This window comes from Talpa occidentalis, unplaced genomic scaffold (genome assembly GCF_014898055.3).
Source record: "Talpa occidentalis isolate TD23 unplaced genomic scaffold, MPIMG_talOcc4v2.1 talOcc4.2, whole genome shotgun sequence".
NCBI lineage: Eukaryota > Metazoa > Chordata > Mammalia > Eulipotyphla > Talpidae > Talpa > Talpa occidentalis.
Genome location: NW_023602073.1, coordinates 48063703 through 48083296, shown reverse-complemented (window position 1 = coordinate 48083296; position 19594 = coordinate 48063703). Strand labels below are relative to the sequence as shown.

Genomic DNA, 19594 nt, shown 5'->3' with positions numbered 1-19594 from the left:
ACCTGCCCTGTGCCTATTCCTGCCCACTACACCAATATAATGCATAGTAGTAGGGGAAGTCACAGAAAGCTCAAGAGGCCAAGGTGGTTGGTGCCAGAGTCAGGCGAACGAGACAAGAATTCCGGCCTTCCGAAACTAACTTTTGAAATAGTTCATTTCAGTCTGAAAACTTGCGGGCAGGAAGCATATTCTATTTGATTACCCTTGCCTTTCCTGCACTCCCACCCCCCGTGCTGTTTCAAAATAGCCATGTGAAGAGCCCACTTCTCAAATCCAGCAAGTAAAATCTGGTCTTAGAGAGGCAGGGAACGACTAGTCACTTCTAAGTCTCCAGATTTTTCTCCCAGCTTTGCTTTCCGGGAAAACCTTTTATGGAGCCATGGACATAAGGCGGAATGGTGGGAGGGGCGGGGGGTGCGGGCAAGAACCCAAAGGCAGGAGGCAGAGGGAGTGAAGTTAGCGCGAGCGCTGGCGACCGAGCGTCTGGATGACGCAAACGGAGGGCAGGATTTATATTCCAGCCCGGCCTTCGGAGCTTCGCCGCGCGCTGCGCTACGCCCCTGTGCGCGCTGCTGGTGCGCACGAACAGCGCGGGGGCGGCCGAGCCTCTGGGTCCGCCCCGCGAGCTGCGGGCGCCGCCCCCGCAGGTCCCTCCCGTCTGCTCACCGCAACTTCCGGGCGCTGCGGCTCGGTGAGGCTGCGGCCCCGACGCCGGGCCCAGGAGGGGCCGCAGCGCTTAGCCCCCGACGCCAGCATCTCCAGGCAGGTCCCTTCTTTGCTTCAGAACCGAAATCTCCGAGGACATGCCCAGGCTGACCTTGCGGCGGCCACCTCTCAGCTGCCTGCTCCCGGCCGGAAGGGCCGCTTTGTAGAATCCACAGCCCTCTAAATTAAGGGACCGCCGCTGCTAGCTGGAGTGCTGGGGAGAGCTGGACACCGACTCTCCTCCCTTCTCACACACAAACAGAGGAGACTCCCCATTCCTGAGCTCCCTTAGGGCAACACTTGAGGACATCCTAGATCTGGAGTACCTAGAACCCCGGCCACCTTCCTGCCTTCTTGGATGGAGCACCACCTCCCCAGTTTCTGGGGCATCTTGGGGAGTGGCCTCGGTGAGTGAAACTTGGGGTGCTGCCTGCTGGGAGAAACCCGGAAACATAGGAAGGACACTGGGGTGACCCAGGCCTTGTCCGGTCCTGAGACTCTTGGAATCGCTTGGGGTGGAAGGAGTTGGATATGAGCCTGTCTTTACCTCAAAACTGAAAAGAAAACGCACTGCCTGCCATACTTGAGGCAGCTGCATGACCAGCCAGGGGAGTGGGGAGCCACCTTTGAATTGAGAGTAGGACTCACCAAGCAGATACCTATTCTGAGCCTAAACAGACTCCAGTTTCTGAGGACATCCTCAGCCCCCAAACCTGAGAGTCTAAGCAGTGCCACGAAGCAACCCCAGAATTTGGGGACTTACTGCGTACTCCAACCATGTTCCTGCGAAGGCTTAGTGGCTGGATACCTCGCCCCTGGGGCCGCCAGAAGACTGACCTGGCCACCCCACAACCCAGACGGTTGGACAGCTCCTCAGAGAATTCTGGGAGTGACTGGGACAGTGCCCCAGAGACCATGGGAGATGTGGGGCCTCCCAAGACCAAGAACTTAGGAGCACAGAGGCGCTCTGGGGCAGCTTCAGAACCAAGCAGGGAGTACCAAGTTGAGCAATCAGGGAGCAAAAGAATGGATTCCCACAAGTGGGACAAGGCCATCTCTAGCACTCAAGAGTCTGGGAGACCAGAGGCTGAAGGAGCCATTCCCAAGCTGAGATGGGATCCTGTGGACTCAGGTGACACCAGGAGACCCGGAGTGTCACTTGAAGGGGCACTGAGTTCCCCTGAGTCTGAAGCCCCAGCAGAGAAACCAGGCCGGCGTCAGAAGCTGCTGGGCTGGCTGCGGGGGGAACCAGCTGGGAGAGCAGGGGCTCCCTCACAATACCTGGGAAGCCCAGAGGAGAGTCTGCAGATCTCTACCAACCTGACCTTGCACCTGCTGGAGCTACTGGCCTCAGCCCTCCTGGGGCTGTGCTCTCGGCCCCTGCGAGCAGCCTTGGATGCACTGGGCCTGCGTGGACCTCTGGGTCTCTGGCTGCATGGGCTACTATGTTTCCTGGCTGCCCTGCATGGGCTCCATGCTGTGCTGACCCTACTTACTGCTCACCCCCTACACTTTGCCTGCCTCTTTGGTCTCCTACAGGCCCTAGTGCTGGCTGTCAGCCTCCGGGAGCCCAGTGGGGATGAAGAAGTCACTGATTGGGAGGGCGAGAAACTGGGGGTGGAGGAGCAGAGGGGAGACCCAGGAAAGGGGCTGTGACTGACTGCAGGGTGGGGTGTGACCCAGGACCCCACCCTCAGTGGGGTGGTGGCAAGGGTGAAAAGTGTGGCCTTTAGGAGGAGAGTGGGGGGCATGACCCAATTGTAAGCACAGGGACCTCAGGGATGGGGACGAAACCCCAGAGTATGAGGGCACAGGACCCCCCCCCCACACACACACGCGTGAGAATAGAGCTGTTTAGGGTCCGTGTTTATGGATAGTGGGGTCATTGCCCTTGAAATCACCAGCTGTTGTTACTTTTGACTTTTACGTTTCTCCCACCTCTGTTTGTATTTTCTTGCACCTTCACTTTTTAAAAGCAAAAAAAAAAAAAAAAAAAAACACACAAAAGTGTGGTGGTGGAAAAAGATTCCTCTCTACCTTTTCCAACTCCCCAGGGGAGGAGCCCAGATACAGGACAGGCTGGGGGAAGAGGGTGAGTGGGAATCCAAGGAATCCTAGGGTTGGAGCCATCTAGGGAAGAGTTGAGTTGCTAGAAAGGTAGATTAGGGGATCTAGTTGGGGGCCCACGGGTGACAGCCTACAGGGAAGATCTGGGTGTTCCTGGGAGCCAGAGGGAATGGGAATAGGGCAGGCAGTATTGGCAGGAGGACCAGCTCAGACAGTGTGGAGAAGCACTGGAACTTGCAGTTCCCACTTAGGGGTTTGCTCAGCAATAAATAACTGTGTCATATCAAATCCTAAATATATGATTATAAAGTGAGAGTTACTGCACTCAGTGTCCTTCCTGACGCCGTCCAGCCAGGGGTTGATGTGGTAGAAGGTCCAGGGGAAATACTGAAGTGGGGGGGAGGATCGATGTCTGGAGAGAAACTTCAAAATGCGGTGAAAATTGAAAACCCATCTTTATTAACCTTGAAAGGGGGTTGGGAGTCTCCAACTTCTCTTCCCCCCACCATAATCTCAGCTCCCACTGTATCCATCTGGAGGCACAGATGAAGTTACAGGTCAGTTACTGGTCAGCTCACAAGCCTCTGTAGTGGGAGGAGGGAGAAAAGAGAATGGAAAAGAAGGCAATTCAGGGAGAGAAACAAAGTTGGCTGCAATGGGGTGGAGAAAGCACATTCCCTCCTTCAACAAGGGGTCTCTGAGCTCTTCCCTTCGTAGCTGCCCCTCTGCCCCCTTCATCCATTGCAAACTCAGAAATGTCTCTTTGAGTAGCCCAGAGCCCATCCTGGTTCCCTCAGGTGACAGCTCTTGGCTACATCCCTCTGGTGCCCTCGTAGCCTGTGACACAAACGGAGGTATCAACACAGCCACTGATAAGGTCAGCCTTTGGCCAGGCTCTCTAGTGATATCACTTGAGTCCCCTGGTGAGTCCTCAGCTTCTTCTGTGGAAGTTTACCCCCTCACCTTCATTCCTGGGAGTCAGTAAGAAGGCCTTAGAGTTCAGGCAGGACGTCAGAGACTGGAATTCCTCCACACACTTCTCTGGAGGGTGTGGCGAGCGATCTGGAAGGTAGGGCGGGGCCAAGCCCATCAAAGCCCCTGCACCTCAGCACCGCCCATGATGAGGACCTTAAAACACCCAGCCCTTCTTGGGATGATGTCACAGGGCCCAGAGAGTATTTCTTGCCCTCCCACTTCCCTCCACCCCTTCCTGCCTGGCATCCCCACTCACTGTACAAGAGGAAACGCTGGTAACCCTGGCCTGTCTCTTTCAGCATGATTCCATCTGGGCATGAGCTACTGAAGAGTTTGGTCTTCATGTCAGGGCGGCCTGTCAGGGTGGATGGAGGAAGTTTGAAGGCAGAGATACAAAACTAAGCGAGCCTGGGGAGCATGCGGGCTTGTGGGGGTTGGAGAAAACCAACCTTCAGTTCTAAGATCTGTGCTCTCTTCAGTCAGGAGGTAGGTCCATTTCCGGGGCACACAGAGTCCATTTTTCCTGCAGAGGTGATGGTGGCAGGGAGGAAAGACCGACACACCACCTACACCGTACCAATCTCTCTATATTCCATCTGATTCCTTCTTGAAGCCAAGGGGCCTTTGGGTGTTAAGCTACCGCGGGATGGTTAGGTCCATGTCTCTCAGAGAGCAACTAATAGAACCATTCAACTCTGCTCATTGAAATGTAGATATACCAGGAAGGAACCCAGCCCAGTGGGTTAGATATACCAGAGAGGAACCCAGCCCAGTGGGGGAGTACTCGCATTCTGGACCAAGACTGCACTTACTGATGTCTCTGCCTCCTCGTTACTTACAAGCGTATGGTAGCGCGAAGCTGCAGCTGCATGGGAGCAGAGCCCGCGGCCATGTTGAAGACAATGCTGTCCACAGGGTCAAAAGTCGCCAACTCTTCCTTGGTGGGAGCTGCCCCTGCGATAAAGTACCACCGGCCTAGGTGGGGCTCTGGGAACTGGAGAGACAGTGAAGGGAGCAGAAGAGGGTGGGTCCCGCTACAGGATTCAACCAGCCTCTTCATCAGTTCAGATAACCGAGATTTGGGCTGCCTCTTTCCAACTAGGTGTTGGATCTAAGACAGGAAATCACTAATCAATATTTCCTCTTTGCCCCTCAATCAACCTGAATAATACCTCCCCCAGGGCCCAATTCTGTCATGTCTCCCCATTGATTGTCAGAACACTAGTCCTTTTTTATGTTTTCTTGCTTTTATCATCACAACACACGCCCTCCTACTCCCTTTCCCAAGGTGGCTTCTGGACATCCTAGACCACTCACCCAAGTCCCTCAGAGCCCCCACCACAGATTTCCCCCATTCTCCGTCCATACCTCTTTCCCATCTGCTCCCTGAATTGTCAGCTGACTGTGCTCAGGGCACTGGTAGATGAAATTAAAGAGAATGCCATAAACGTAGAGTAGAGCTGCCCAAATCTGGTGGAACATCTTTATGGAAGAGGGAGCTGGTGCTCTGTGTGGAGTGGCTGATGCCTTAACTGCTTTCTCCCCCGCTGGCTGCTCAGTCCACTCTGCTTCCAGCCCCCTTGCCTTGACCCTTGACCCTTTCACCTGCTAATGAGTAACTTCAACCTTGTTTTCCAACTCAAACCTGGATTACTTAGTGTTTGGGCCTTCCTCCCCCTCTTATAGATGCAGCCACTCCACAATACACCCTGGCCTGTCCAGAGTTCTCAGGAGAGCTAATCTCTCTGGATAGAAGCCTGTGGTCTTTCAACCCATTTCCTTTTTTTAAAAAAAAAAAAAATTTCTTTATACATAAACTAACTGGAGTACAGGCCAGAAGTGTTTGTGTGTGTGTGTGTGGGGAGAGGGGGCGGTGAGAGGATTCACCAGAGTGGGGAGCAGAACAGGCAGATCCACTGAAATACACTGCCGAGGGGAGCAGCAGGAGAGACAGGGAGGCCCATTTCAACCCATTTCTGAGCTGGGTAAATGTGCTGTGCAGCACTGAAGAGAGGTGGATTGATTTTTTTCATTCATTCACTTAGCAAACTGTAGTCCCAGCTGTCTCCTAGGAACTGGCTAAGCTCTGAGGACATAAAAATGAGTAAGATATAGTCCACGGCCTTGAAGAAGTTAATATAAGGAAATCTGTGTAAACAAATAATTGTAGTGCAACCTGATTATGTGCTTTAGAACAGGTCTGAACCAGATGCCGGGGCATGGTGGGTGGAAGGCTTCCTCTCCAAAGTGTATAATTGAGGAAACAGTATGTATACCCCAGAAGTTCATTGACACATAGGTGAGTTCATTTACTCAACATTTATCACTACAAGAGGCTACAGGATCTACTGGTTAAATAGGCTAGACATTGGTATTAGGCAGAATAAGTCCAAATCCTAATTCTATTACTTATTAGATCTTGGACAGCTGTATTGCTCTCTATAACTGTTTTCTCATCTGTAAAATGAGCAAATCATTAATCTCATAGGATTAAGTGAGATAATGCACACAAAGATCTTGGCAAAGGTCTGCATGTGGTAAGTACAAAGTAAACATTCTTTGTAATTAATAGTAATGTTCCTAAAGCACTTACTCAATTTCTGGTGGGTAAAAGTTCTCAAAATGTAAGGAATGAAGTATCAAGAAGCAGTCACTGGAATAATGCCAAATGGGTGGTGCAATTAATGTAATGAAAGGTGGGGCCTCTTTAATAGATTGCTTATAACCCACACACTCCCCCCGCCCCAATTTGTCTTACAATTTAGTTAAAAGAACAAAATTTGGGTGGTGGTTATATGAAGGCTCATCGTACTAATCTATCTTTGGGTAATGTTTGACACTTTCTTTTTAAAGATTTATTTATTTATGCATATAAGAGCTGGGGTACAGGCCAGAGGTGTGGGGGGTGAGAGGATTCACCAGAGAGTGGGGAACAGAACAGGCAGACTAACCGAAATATACTGCTGAGGGGAGCAACGGATGAGACAGGAGGTCTGCTTTGCCATGTGGATTTCTCTCTGGCTGGCCCAGGATGGAACTCATGCTGCAGAGGCTTCGGATTGCTTCATAGTGCCGTGCTTAACCCCTTGCGCCACCAGGGAGGCCCTGACATTTTTTTTTTTAAAGATTTATTTACTTATGCATATAAGAGCTGGGGTACAGGCCAGAGGTGCAGGGGGCGAGAGGATTCAGAAGAGACAGAGTGGGGAGCAGGACAGGCAGACTGAAATTCACTGCTGAGGGGGGCAGCGGGTGAGACAGGAGAGGTCTGCAGTACCATGTGGGTCTCCTCCCTGGCCGGGGATCGAACTTGTGCTGCCGCAGTTGTAGATAGCTTCACAAGTGCTGATATTTAACCCCTTGCGCCACCAGGGACGCCCTGGTTGACATTTTTTTATAATAAACTAAAATACAATATTAATTGGGGCACTTCAAATACAAGTGCTTGAGGCAGAGTCTGGCAGACCTGGTTCTGTCAGTTCTGCCCTAACTTAGCCTCGGTGTACTCACCTATAAGATGTAAGTAACTATCTCAGACGTCCGAAGACTTCTGAATGTGACGGTACCTAAAACCCTTAGCAAACTGGTTGGTGCAAATTAAGCTCTCGATTTGCTTATCAGAACGCTAAACTAAAACGTAGCACGACCTGGTTATAATCTAGGAATCCTAGAAAAGCTGGGCACCAGCGTCTAGTTGAAGTTGAAGCGCCGCCCGAGGGAGTAGGGCAGATAGGGGTAACCCCCGCCCCCTCGGCCTAGGAAAGCACCCTGGTGGCCCCTTCAATTTCCCAGGGTCAGAATCTTGTGATTTGGTCCAACTTGCTTTATTTGCCCCTAATTCCCAAACCCTGAGGCACTTTTTCTTAGGGACAGAAAGCCCTGAAAGGTAGTGAATCCTTAGCGCCTCCAAAACCTGGTGTGTCCCCTCGGCCGCGCACAGCTGGCCAGGAACATGGCGCCCACGCTCCGCAGTACCTAAAACCCTAAAGCTGGACCGAGATCAGGCCCAAACGACGCGACCGCACACAACACAGCTCGCGAACCACCTCCAACCGCCTGCGGAAAGGCTGACTCCCGAGGCACCGAAAGGATGGAGCGGCGAGGGCGCTAGAGAGGACAGAATTTTAGGTGGCCAGGACAGCGCCTCCCGAAAAATCTCCGGATTCCAAGACTTTAACATAGACCAACGAGACTCTTCCCCCAATCGATAGACTCTAACATCCAAACAACCATCCAAAGCCTCTCTGGAGGGAGTTGGAGCGTCCCATCTGGTAATTTTTAATCAGGCGTTTACAAGGGCCACCTCAATCTTCAATTGCTCAAGCGCGCGCTCAGGAGAAACGAAAAGCTCCAGCGGGGGGTGGGGCGGGGCTTGAGTGCGTACGCATGCGTGGTGCGACGCACGCAGGCGCAGTACGGTCCCCCGGGCGACGGCGGCGGCGGCTCTTCGGGGTGCTCGGCTCCATCCCACCTAGGCCGGCCCCGGCCCGTCTAGGCCCCAGCAACGCATTGTTTGGGGCTTCGGACTTTCTCGTCGTGTCCCGCAAAAGTAAAGCTTAGGAACCTGGGGGGAGCCGGAAGTACCGCCTCGGAATCCCCAAATACTATCGGGGAAACGGAAGTGGCCATCGGTTGTAGGTTGGGGGAGACCGGAAGTGACGGTACCGTGGGGAAGAAGGGGGCGGAGCTGCGGGGTGGCGGTGTGTCTTGTGTTTGGTGTGTGTGGGTTGCGCCGCTGTGCTGGAGCAGCGAGGGAAGACGGAAGAGGGGGGCAGTCAGCTAGCCGGTCTGGCCCCCTGTGAGTGTCCGTCATCTTAGGTCGGCCGTGATTTAGAGGGTTCGATGGGTGTGGCGTGGCGCGCGTGCGCGAAACCCCTTTCTCCGCAGAGTCTGGCGCTGCCCCAACTCTCGCGTTGTTCCAGGGTTTGCCGACCTCTGGGGCCCTTGTCCTATCGCGACCGGTGATGATCCTGGTCTCGAGCGTCTCTCCCTGCTTCCTAGCCCTACTGGCCCTCCCTTGTTTGTGATTGGCATCGTGGAGCTCCTCCCACCTCCCCGCCCTCCAGCTCCCTAAGCCGTCGATCTCCTGCCCTTTGTGTTTCTCTCCCTGTGCCCCGGAATCAGAAGGGGGATGGGGGCGGGCGTGAGTGTGTGTGCTTGAGTGGGAGCAGCTCTTTAGGTATTGGGGCGGAGACTGAGGCCGGGAGGCTTCCGGGTGTATAAAGTCTGCTCTGGGCGACAGCGGGCCTCCCTCCATTCTTCCTTAGAGAGCCGTCAACCATGGAGCCCAGTGATAGTACCAGTACCACTATGGAGGAGCCTGACAGCTTGGAAGTGTTGGTGAAGACCCTGGATTCACAGACTCGGACCTTTATTGTGGGAGCCCAGGTGAGACTCCAGTACTTCTGGAACACATCCCTGAACTCTTCCTCTTATAGGCCCTTTCATCTGAAAGATCTTTATTTTTTTGTTTCAGATTTCCTTTTATTAACTTCTTTGTTAGTGTTTTTTAGCGAGCATTTTCTGGAGTTTCTTGTTGAGTGAAAAGTATGGTTCCTATTGAGGTTTTATTTTGCCTCCTCAACCTCAGGGAGGAAGGACCACTCTGTATGCCATCATTATGAGTGAACTCCAGCCTAAAAGGACAGGCTTGGCTGCTGCCTTTCAAAAGGGAAACCGAACACACTGACCCCAAAATTGGCCAGATCTTTGCCACAATTTCAAGACTAGAAGTCAAAGCCCCATAGTTCAGGTAGAGCCCTAATAAAGACTGTTGAGTGGCATTACTGTTTGTGGCATTATTTGATTGTTTTTTTGAGTTTAATGCCATAGACACAGCTATCTATGTCATCCTGAGGGGGTTGGTCTTTGGTCTTTAAACCATGTGTTTAAGAAAACCAGTTGGGCTTTTGTGACTAGATGTATGTAAACAGTTGTCTCCTTAGGAACAATCCTTTTTGCTCTTTTCTTGGTTGAGTCTTTTCTTAATGGAATTTTGACCCAATCTTCTTTGCCATTACCTTTATCTTTGAGATTATAGATTTGGGTCATTTTGAGTTTGGGGAGGTGCCACTGATATCTTTAGACACACTCTCTTGGGAGCTAGGCGGAGAAGGAAAGAGGGAATATCGGTAGGTTTCCTTTTTTTTTCCAGTCATGTAATTTTTTTGTAGGCTGATAGACTGAACTTCATTATGACTGTTGTCTGTATTTTGGCAGGTATTGTTTTAGTTCAGGGTTTTGCCTGATAATTACCTCACAACCAAGATAAATGAGTAGTGCTTTTATGACGGTGTGCTTTTTACCCTCTCGCTCTGGCAAGCCATTTGTTTCTCTTCTGTTCTTCGTCTTTTCTCCATTTCCCGATTTTTACTGTAGTAACATTGCGTTATGACATTATATAAGTTTGAGGTATTGATTGGTTCTGTTATTTTTCCTTCTTGCAGATGAATGTAAAGGAGTTTAAGGAACACATTGCTGCCTCTGTCAGCATTCCCTCTGAGAAACAACGGCTCATCTACCAGGGACGAGTTCTGCAGGATGATAAGAAGCTCCAGGAATACAGTAAGGGAGTGTGGGAGGCAGTTCAGAGGTTGAGGCTGTTCTCAGGAGGGATGCGCTGAGGCTATGGGTTTACCAGATAAAATGTTTTGGTATGTATCTTCTTTTTCCTGCAGATGTTGGAGGAAAGGTCATCCACCTGGTGGAACGGGCTCCTCCTCAGACTCAACTCCCTTCTGGGGCATCTTCTGGGACAGGGTCTGCTTCGGCCACTCATGGTGGGGGACCCTCACCTGGTACTCGGGGACCTGGGCCCTCTGTTCATGACCGGAATGCCAACAGCTATGTCATGGTTGGAACCTTCAATCTTCCTGTAAGCTTGTGTTCCACGTTATGGGAGGGTCTTTCTGGGGGAATGCTAGGTTTGGTTGAGAGAGCTCACAAAATAGGTGTCTCAGTCTTTAGATTGGGTTTGGAGGACCCTGTGGACTGATAATGGCCGCAGTCTTTGAGGAGAAAAGGGCTGGGGCTCTAGAGAATAAGTTGGAAGCGTGGGGACCTTAGCATTTGACTTCTCCCAGAGCAACTTCCCTTACCCTTTCCCCAGAGTGACGGCTCTGCTGTGGATGTTCACATCAACATGGAACAGGCCCCAATTCAGGTATCACGGGGCCTGGGAGGGTCAGGGAAGGGGATCTGGGAGAAGGAGGCCATGAGGTGGGGGTGGACTTGACTGAGGAGATGACTGGTTTAGTAGATGGTGGAGTTTATGGCTTCATCTTAAACCCACCCTGATCTTCCCTCTCTTATTTTAGAGTGAGCCCCGAGTACGTCTGGTGATGGCTCAGCACATGATCAGGGATATACAGACCTTATTGTCCCGGATGGAGGTGAGTCTTTATTTTTCTCCCTATCCTCCCTGCCCCTGTTCCTTCAGCCTGGGGGTGAGAGCATGACTGGCTACATCCCCTGGATTTTGCCTTCCTAATCTGGTCTCTTCTTTCTAATCTTTATTCTTCTGGGCAGAAAAAGTATCTCTGTGAGGTTATCTTGTCCTTGCCAGTCCTCTTGGTGCCTGGTGTCTGGGAAGTTTGTTTCATACTAGTCGTATAACTCATGACATGTCTTCTGAATTAAAGAATTCTGTGCTTTTTAACTTCATTGTTACATTTGATCCTAGCATTTTTTTACTTCATTGGTTGGTATTGGAGCTGCAATCTGTGGCTCTTTTTTTTCTCCCTGTGGAGACTAAGAAACTAATCCCTGCTCTCTGTTAGTAGTCTCTTCGCAAGTATTACAGATGTTACTTGCACACATAACTGGTGTTAATCTTACGTTGCTTGCTAAGGGAGTCAAAGGTACACGTTCCTGCCTTCACGGAACCTAGTTAGGACAGTGGTCTTCATTTACTCTTCTTTAACCCGTGTAATCCTCTGCCTCTTGCCTTTGGTGTCCTGATTCTCCTCCACCTTCAGTGTCGAGGGGGGACCCAAGCACAGCACAGTCAGCCGCCCCCACAGACGCCAACTGTGGCTCCAGAGCCAGTAGCCTTGAGCTCTCGAACATCAGAACCAGTGGAAAGTGAAGTGCCTCCTCGGGAGCCCATGGAGGCAGAAGAAGTAGAGGAGCGTGCCCCAGCCCAGAGCCCAGAACTCACACCTTCTGGCCCAGCCCCAGTGGGCCCAACACCTGTACCAGAGACAAATGCGCCCAAGTGAGAGCTGGCGGGGACATGTGGGAAGGGGTTCAGGAATCTTGAGTGGAGTATGAGGCTCCAGGAAAAATACACTAGGAGTGGAAGGATTGCCTCAAGGTCTTGTAGGGTCAGTGTTGAGAGGCAGGCAGAGGCTATGAGTAGGGAACTGAGGGTAGGACTGGCAGCTGATCCAGAGGCACTGTGTTCTCTGGCACAGGGAAATCTGACTGGTGCTTACTTGGCCTGGTCAAGATCCTCTCCCCTGAGTTTACACAGACGCTGAATTTTTATTTTATTTATTTATTTTTAAAATGATTTATTTTTATACAAGAGCTGGGGTACAAGCCAGTTGTGCGGGAGGGTGAGAGGATTCATCAGAGAAAGAGCGGGGAACAAAACAGGCAGACAGACGGAAACACACTGCTGAGGGGAGCAGCGGGTGAGACAGGAGAGGTCTGTCACGCCATGTGGGAGTATCTGTGGCCAGCGGGGATCGAACCGGCACTGCAGAGGCTGCAGTCAGCTTCACAGAGCTGCACTCAACCACCTGCGCCACCAGGGAGGCCCTAACTTTGACTTGTTAGATTTTCTTTCTTGCCACTGTAGTTACTAAGCTGTTTGGTGGGGGAGGTGGAAGCGATTTGTTTTTCTCTTGTCATCTTGTAAGTGGGGAAACAAACAGAAGCTCTGCTAGTCCTGGAAGGGATTGGGCCACAGGTTTGGGCAGCCAGGGAGAGGCAGGGCAGATGTCCGGTAGGGAATTTGAGGAAAGCCTTAGCTCACTGCCTGTTGGGCTTTCCCACAGCCATCCTTCGCCTGCAGAGTACGTGGAGGTACTTCAGGAGCTACAGCGGCTTGAGAGCCGCCTCCAGCCCTTCCTGCAGCGCTATTATGAGGTTCTAGGTGCTGCTGCTACGACAGATTACAACAACAATGTGAGCCCTGCCCCACCCTTCACCCCCCAAACCAGCATTGGGATAGGTTGAAATAACCCTTTCCTTCTCCCCGCCCGCATCTGCATTGTCTCCAACAAAATCCTCTAGACTTGCAAGTCATCTCTCTCTTCCTTACAGGGAAGATGATAGTCTTTGTGATTCCCACTGTCTTTGGGCCCCACAGTCCCCTGAGTTAGGAAGTTTATAATATAAAGGACTTTCTTGGGTGGCGGCTTTAGATTCTCTGCAGAACTTGTCTTAATGGGAAACTCTTTATGTGTATAAAGTAGAACTCACAACAAAGATACTTGGCCTGTGCAGGAACTTTCCAGCACATATGTAAAGGTTTAGAGGATGCCGTGTTCTCAGGAGGCGTTGTCTTTGCTGGCAGGGTGGATTCCAGCCTCATGTTTTTGCCTTTCTGTATTTGGCCTGGGGGTATAGCAAGAGAGCCGTGAAGAGGATCAGCGCTTGATCAACTTGGTGGGGGAGAGCCTGCGGCTGCTGGGCAACACCTTTGTGGCGCTGTCTGACCTGCGCTGCAATCTGGCCTGTGCACCCCCACGGCACCTGCATGTGGTCCGGCCCATGTCTCACTACACCACCCCCATGGTGCTCCAGCAGGCAGCCATTCCCATCCAGGTGGGTGAAGAGGGACCCTGGCCGGAGGGAAAATGGAGTGCTCTTGGTGGAATGACCCTAGATAGCTGTCGGGCTTGAAGGAGGTGGTTGGGCACCTTGTGTTTTTTTCACCTCTGCCTCCTCCTGTCTGTCTCCTCCAGATCAATGTGGGGACCACTGTGACCATGACAGGGAATGGGACACGGCCCCCCCCAACTCCTAGTGCAGAGGCATCTCCCTCTGGTCCTGGGCAGGCCTCATCCTTGGCTCCCTCTTCTACCACTGTTGAGTCCTCAACTGAGGGGGCTCCTCCCCCGGGGCCAGCTCCCCCGCCAACCGCCAGCCACCCCAGGGTCATCCGGATTTCCCACCAGAGTGTGGAACCCGTAGTCATGATGCATATGAACATCCAAGGTGAGTTGTGATCAGCTGGTGGCAGAGGTGAGCAGCGCGATGAGGGAGGGTCAGTGCTGAGCTGTTTGTGTGAGAGGGTGGGGAAGGGAGGCCATGACTGACGACGGCAGCAGAGGGACCAGAGCAAAAGTTTTAGTCGGCGTATGCGGGGAAGAACAGAAAGGACTGTTTTGTCCTTGGAGCTTTGTCTGTGTGGTGAAGGGAGCATCTTCTCCCTGTTTAAGCGGAGGGAAAGGCACGCTTTCTGCTGGGGGGGGAGGGGTGGAGCCCGAAGGACGCCGATCTCAGAAGGATACAGTTAGGCCTTGGCCCCACCTGTCTCAGGGCCACTCTCTCTGTCTCCCTGCCCAGATTCTGGCACACAGCCCGGTGGAGTTCCGAGTGCTCCCACTGGCCCCCTAGGACCCCCTGGTCATGGCCAGACCCTGGGTAAGAGTGAGGGCATCAGAGCAGGCTGAGCTCTGGGTAGAGAAAGGGGTAGGGCCGAGTGGGTGGGTTGAAGGGGTCCAGGTTCAAGGTTACATCAGACCCGCCCCCCAGGCTCCACCCTCATCCAGCTGCCCTCCCTGCCCCCTGAGTTCATGCACGCCGTCGCCCACCAGATCACTCATCAGGCCATGGTGGCAGCTGTTGCCTCCGCGGCCGCAGGTAATGACGTGGAAGGGGAGGCCTGGGAGGTGGGCTATGGTCCATGATGGTGGGTGCTGCTGGTTGGCAGGCAGGGGCGCAGCCCTCAGCCCTCTTCGGTCTCTCCCTCTGCCACCCACAGGACAGCAGGTGCCAGGCTTCCCAACAGCTCCTACCCGGGTGGTAATTGCCCGGCCCACCCCTCCACAGGCTCGGCCTTCCCATCCTGGGGGACCCCCAGTCTCGGGGACACTGGTGAGTAAGGGTGGGGTAGTTAGAGCAGGGAAGAATCTGCGGAGAGAGGCATGGAATAAGTAGAACTGAAAGCCACCTCTTCTCCCCAGCAGGGTGCTGGTATAGGTACCAACGCCTCTCTGGCCCAGATGGTGAGCGGCCTTGTGGGGCAGCTCCTTATGCAGCCTGTCCTTGTGGGTGAGTCCTTGTTCTTTCTCCACTGAAATGTGAGAGATTTCTCATGACCGGAAAGGCCCACACTCCCTCCCTGGTTTCCTCCCTAGTGCTTCCCAGTAATGCCCGTATTTATTTTGTTTCTGCTCTCTTATTGGAGAGATGGAGTGGAGATGCCGTGATGTCTGTTTTATCTTCAGATTTCAACTTTTCACTTGGTCCCTACAGCTCAGGGGACTCCAGGAATGGTTCCACCTCCAGCCCCTGCCACTGCTTCAGCCAGTGCTGGCACCACCAACACAGCTACCACAGCTGGCCCTGCCCCTGGGGGCCCTGCCCAGCCTCCACCCCCTCAACCCTCCGCCGCTGATCTTCAGTTTTCTCAGCTTCTGGGGAACCTGCTGGGGCCTGCAGGGCCAGGGGCTGGAGGGCCTGGTATGGCTTCTCCCACCATCACTGTGGCGATGCCTGGTGTCCCTGCCTTTCTCCAGGGCATGACTGACTTCTTGCAGGTGAGTGGCTGACTTGTTCTTCACCTCAGCTTTCCTCTCCCACTGCCCAGTCAGGCAGTAGTGCCTTGTGGCCATTATTTGTCGCTGGGCTACAGTCCCTGGTGGCATGTCCGTGAGAAAGAATCCTAGGAGTTCCATTTTATTATATTTATTTTTTTAAAGATTGATTTTTGCATACGAGAGAGAGCTGGGTTGTAGCCCAGAGGTATGGGGTGGTGAGAGCATTTACCAGAGACAGTGGGGAGCAGAACAGGTGGATCGACTGGAATACATTGCTGAGAGGAGCAGCGGGAAAGACAACAGAGGTCTGTGCCATGTGGGCCAGCTCCCTGGCCGGGGATTGAACTTGTGCTGCAGTGGCTGCAGATAGCTTGAGAGTGCTGAGACTTAACCCTTTGCGCCACCAGGGAGGCCTGACCCCACCATTTTAGAGATGTGGGAAATGAGGCTCAGAAAAAGTGTGCGTAATGAGTATCACTGTTTTCTGGCCTCACCCATTCAGAGGGACAGAGGCGAGGCTTAACACTGCTATTGAGTAACAGTCCAGCTTATTCTGCTTGAAGGGAGTGAAGACCAGCCTAGAGCGCCCCATCTTCTAGACCGCTGTTGGTGTGCATCCTCTTTGTCCCCATTCTCACATCATCTTTTGCTCTTTATTCTTTCTCTGTTTGCCAGGCAACACAGACGGCCCCTCCACCCCCTCCACCACCCCCACCCCTGCCCCAGAGCAGCAGACCATGCCCACGCCAGGATCCCCTTCTGGTGGCACAGGGAGTCCTGGAGGCCTGGGTCCTGAGAGCCTGCCACTGGAGTTTTATACCTCGGTGGTGCAGGGCGTGCTGAGCTCCCTGCTGGGCTCCCTTGGGGCTCGGGCTGGCAGCAGTGAAAGTATTGCTGCTTTCATACAGCGCCTCAGTGGATCCAGCAACATCTTTGAGCCTGGGGCTGACGGGGCCCTTGGTGAGCAAATACATGGCAGGGGTGGTGCTTTATTTTACTCCAGCAGTGGGCAGCCAAGGGATGGTCTTTGTTAGGGGTGTTGCCAAGGGGAAGCTAGGTTGATGGGGTGGTGGAGGGTGGGCATGCCCCTGCTGACTTGTGTTCCTGTCCCCAGGATTCTTTGGGGCCCTGCTCTCTCTTCTGTGCCAGAACTTTTCCATGGTGGATGTGGTGATGCTTCTCCATGGGCATTTCCAGCCGCTGCAGCGGCTCCAGCCCCAGCTGCGATCTTTCTTCCACCAGCACTACCTGGGTGGCCAGGAACCCACACCTGGTAACATCCGGGTAAATGAAGACCCCAGGCCCCAGAGCTCTCCACACCATCCATTCCTTACTCCTGACTGCCTGTCACCTAAAGCTCCAACTGCCCTAGCCCAAGCCCTGCACTCGTTGGGGGTAGAGGGGCAGGTCTCCTGAAGGCCAGGGCTTGGATCTAAACCTGTGCTGCTTCCCCTGTAGACGGCAACCCACACACTGATCACGGGGCTAGAAGAATACGTGCGGGAGAGTTTTGTGAGTAACCCTTCCTTCCCCCTTTCCCTTCTTCCTTGGGTCAGGAGAGCTGCTGTTCCGCTGCCTCCTCCACTCCCAGTCCCTCGGGAGTCCTGATTTTGGGGTCTTTGTGTGTCTTGTCTCTCAGTCTTTGGTACAGGTTCAGCCTGGGGTGGACATCATCCGAACAAACCTGGAGTTTCTCCAAGAGCAGTTCAATAGCATTGCTGCTCACGTGCTTCACTGCACAGGTAGGAGCGGGCAGGGCCGGGGGAGGGGGCTGTCGTATGCGCAGGAGTGCTGGGTGCCAGCACTCCCTTCTTATGTCTTGCCCCCATAGACAGTGGATTTGGGGCCCGTTTGCTGGAGCTGTGTAACCAGGGCCTATTTGAATGCCTGGCACTGAACCTGCACTGCTTGGGGGGGCAGCAGATGGAGCTTGCTGCTGTCATCAATGGCCGAATTGTAAGCACCTCCCAGCCCCCGATTCCTAGGCTTTTGTTTTCTCAGGTTCCCATTTTCTGTGTATTTGGCAGTTTTCCTTTTTCTTCTCTGAATTGCCATCCTTTACCATTTGCTTCCTCTCAAACGCTCTTTGAGGGTATTGTGTTCCAAGTCTACTTTTTGCTCTGTAGCGTCGCATGTCTCGTGGAGTGAATCCGTCCTTGGTGAGCTGGCTGACCACTATAATGGGACTGAGGCTTCAGGTGGTACTGGAGCACATGCCTGTGGGCCCCGATGCCATCCTCAGATACGTTCGCAGGGTTGGTGATCCCCCTCAGGTAAGGGAGCTGACGAGCTGTGGGGTCAGGGAACTTGCAGGAACTGGAAAGATCTGAGCCTGTCCTTTGTGGTGTTCTCTAATTTCACAGCCACTTCCTGAGGAACCAATGGAAGTTCAGGGATCAGAGAGAACTTCCCCTGAACCTCAGGTACCAGCTAGAGGTTGAGGGGCCAGAGAATGTGGAATTGGAGGGTGGGGGCAGCAAGGCTGGGGGCTGAGAATTACAAAACCTTTCTGATCTTCCTGATCACAGCGGGAGAATGCTTCCCCAGCCCCTGGGACAACAGCGGAAGAGGCCATGTCCCGAGGTCCACCTCCTGCTCCTGAGGGGGGCTCCCGAGAGGAACAGGATGGAGCTTCAGCTGAGACAGAACCTTGGGCAGCAGCAGTTCCCCCAGTAAGTGTCAGGAGATGTTCCAGTGGGTTAGGGCAGCTGGAAGTTGTGGGGAGTACTACTTTCCAATCTTTTGCTCCCCAGGAGTGGGTTCCTATTATCCAGCAGGACATTCAGAGCCAGCGAAAGGTGAAACCGCAGCCCCCCCTGAGTGACGCTTACCTCAGTGGTATGCCTGCCAAGAGACGCAAGGTTAGTGTGCCTTTTCCCCGAGGATCCCTCTTTTTCAAATTCCCCTGTCATGCTTAGAATCAAACAAATTAAAGCTGGAAGAAATTCTTCCTTGTTTAGTCCCCTCATTTAATGAGGAAACTTCTAGGACTCACTGAGGTTTTCAGTTGCACAACCACATCTTTGTGTTAGTCTATTTGCCAGCAGCCCTGTCACCCTTCAGCTGCCTGATCCCCATGTGATTAGCACCCATTTTCCTCAGTGGGCTTCCCCTTGCCGACTAGCTAGCTCTGAGTCCCAGGTGGCTTGAGCCACACTGCCCGTTATTTTGAAGAGGAAATTCCAATGCCGTTCTTGGCCAGAGCCAAACAGAATCAGGAAGGCATTCCTGCTGTCAAAACCACCTGTGGACCATTTCCGTTCTCTCCGCTAGCAAGGAGACTCAGTGGTTGACTTAATGGAAAGGGTGAGCTGGGTGGTGGCACTGGATCTGACGTTGATCCTCTTTTCCCTCCCCAAACCCCTGTCCGCCAGACGATGCAGGGTGAGGGCCCCCAGCTGCTTCTCTCAGAGGCTGTGAGCCGGGCAGCTAAGGCAGCCGGAGCTAGGCCCCTGACGAGCCCCGAGAGCCTGAGCCGGGACCTGGAGGCACCAGAGGTTCAGGAGAGCTACAGGCAGCAGGTGCCCCCACCTTGAAGCAGAATAGGGATGGTCTAGTGGGAGGGGTTGGGCTAGGGCCCCTCTTCCCCAGTTCCTTCAGAGATGAACTGGTCAGTCTGGTTTTTCCCGTAGTGGCATCTGGGAAGGCTCAGGAATGCCACCTGGGGCTGTCGACAGTGTGCGGCTGGTGGGGAAATGTTAGCTCCTGAGGGGTGGCTTTGCGTGCTTGCTGGGATCCTTCACACTTGGCCAGTGCCCCACCGACCTACTCCGCTCTCTCTCTCTCTAGCTCCGGGCTGATATACAAAAGCGTCTGCAGGAAGACCCCAACTACAGCCCCCAGCGCTTCCCTAATGCCCACCGGGCCTTTGCTGACGACCCCTAGCTCTTTGTCTGTGGCCCTCCCTCATCTGGGGACCATTTCTTCCCCCTTCCTTCACAGTATTTAAGAAATAAAAGTCAGATTTTCCTGGCTCTATTGTCTCAACTTTGTCTTCATTGTCTAACCCATAGATCTTTGCGAACTTCAGGGACCCTTTCCCGAATAGCTTCTAACACTGCCCCTTCGTAGATGTGCATTGTCACGTCTGTTACTGTAGCCACAGGCTGGAATGTATAAACCTACTTTGACAT

General features: G+C 53.1%; 3 protein-coding genes across 6 annotated transcripts; 2 read left to right on the top strand and 1 right to left on the bottom strand.

Moving 5' to 3' along the window:
* The first annotated feature begins 688 nt into the window (after positions 1-688).
* Positions 689-5517, top strand: CUNH6orf47 (chromosome unknown C6orf47 homolog). Its single transcript, XM_037519400.2, has one exon. The coding sequence runs from the start codon at positions 1483-1485 to the stop codon at positions 2359-2361; it is 879 nt and encodes a 292-aa protein (XP_037375297.1). The 5' UTR covers positions 689-1482; the 3' UTR covers positions 2362-5517.
* APOM (apolipoprotein M) lies at positions 3211-8203 on the bottom strand. Of its 4 annotated transcripts, none has more exons than XM_037519402.2 (6): positions 7258-8203; positions 4587-4701; positions 4197-4270; positions 4004-4102; positions 3736-3834; positions 3211-3356 (listed from the first exon to the last, which is right to left on the bottom strand). In XM_037519402.2, the coding sequence occupies exons 2-6, from the start codon at positions 4637-4639 to the stop codon at positions 3331-3333; spliced, it is 351 nt and encodes a 116-aa protein (XP_037375299.1). In that variant the 5' UTR covers positions 4640-4701; positions 7258-8203; the 3' UTR covers positions 3211-3330. The 4 variants fall into 4 exon arrangements, with proteins under 4 accessions (XP_037375299.1, XP_054554629.1, XP_037375300.2 ...); XM_054698654.1 differs by lacking the exon at positions 7258-8203 and adding an exon at positions 6699-6852; XM_037519403.2 differs by lacking the exon at positions 7258-8203 and adding an exon at positions 6699-6796 and having other exon boundaries at positions 4587-4741.
* A 431-nt stretch (positions 8204-8634) lies between these two features.
* On the top strand, positions 8635-19435 carry BAG6 (BAG cochaperone 6). Its single transcript, XM_054698653.1, is given in 27 exon segments — positions 8635-8708; positions 9015-9135; positions 10194-10311; positions 10425-10621; positions 10856-10909; positions 11064-11138; positions 11724-11962; positions 12750-12879; positions 13324-13521; positions 13662-13914; positions 14266-14343; positions 14455-14562; positions 14684-14796; positions 14889-14973; positions 15178-15461; positions 16137-16173; positions 16176-16421; positions 16576-16745; positions 16920-16973; positions 17101-17203; positions 17293-17417; positions 17588-17734; positions 17825-17884; positions 17990-18133; positions 18215-18322; positions 18836-18982; positions 19251-19435. Coding segments are annotated over 26 exon segments (3477 nt in total). The 5' UTR covers positions 8635-8708; positions 9015-9027; the 3' UTR covers positions 19347-19435.
* Positions 19436-19594: the final 159 nt, after the last annotated feature.

Bases quoted from the DNA above. Each gene is read 5' to 3' on its own strand.
- APOM (XM_037519401.2), bottom strand. From the start codon at position 5,229: ATGTTCCACCAGATTTGGGCAGCTCTACTCTACGTTTATGGCATTCTC. The intron at 4,742-5,115 runs GTATGGACGGAG...CTGTCTCTCCAG, and splicing joins AGGGAGCAGATGGGAAAGAG to TTCCCAGAGCCCCACCTAGG. The intron at 3,835-4,003 runs GTGAGTGGGGAT...CCTACCTTCCAG, and splicing joins CCAGCGTTTCCTCTTGTACA to ATCGCTCGCCACACCCTCCA.
- CUNH6orf47 (XM_037519400.2), top strand. From the start codon at position 1,483: ATGTTCCTGCGAAGGCTTAGTGGCTGGATACCTCGCCCCTGGGGCCGC.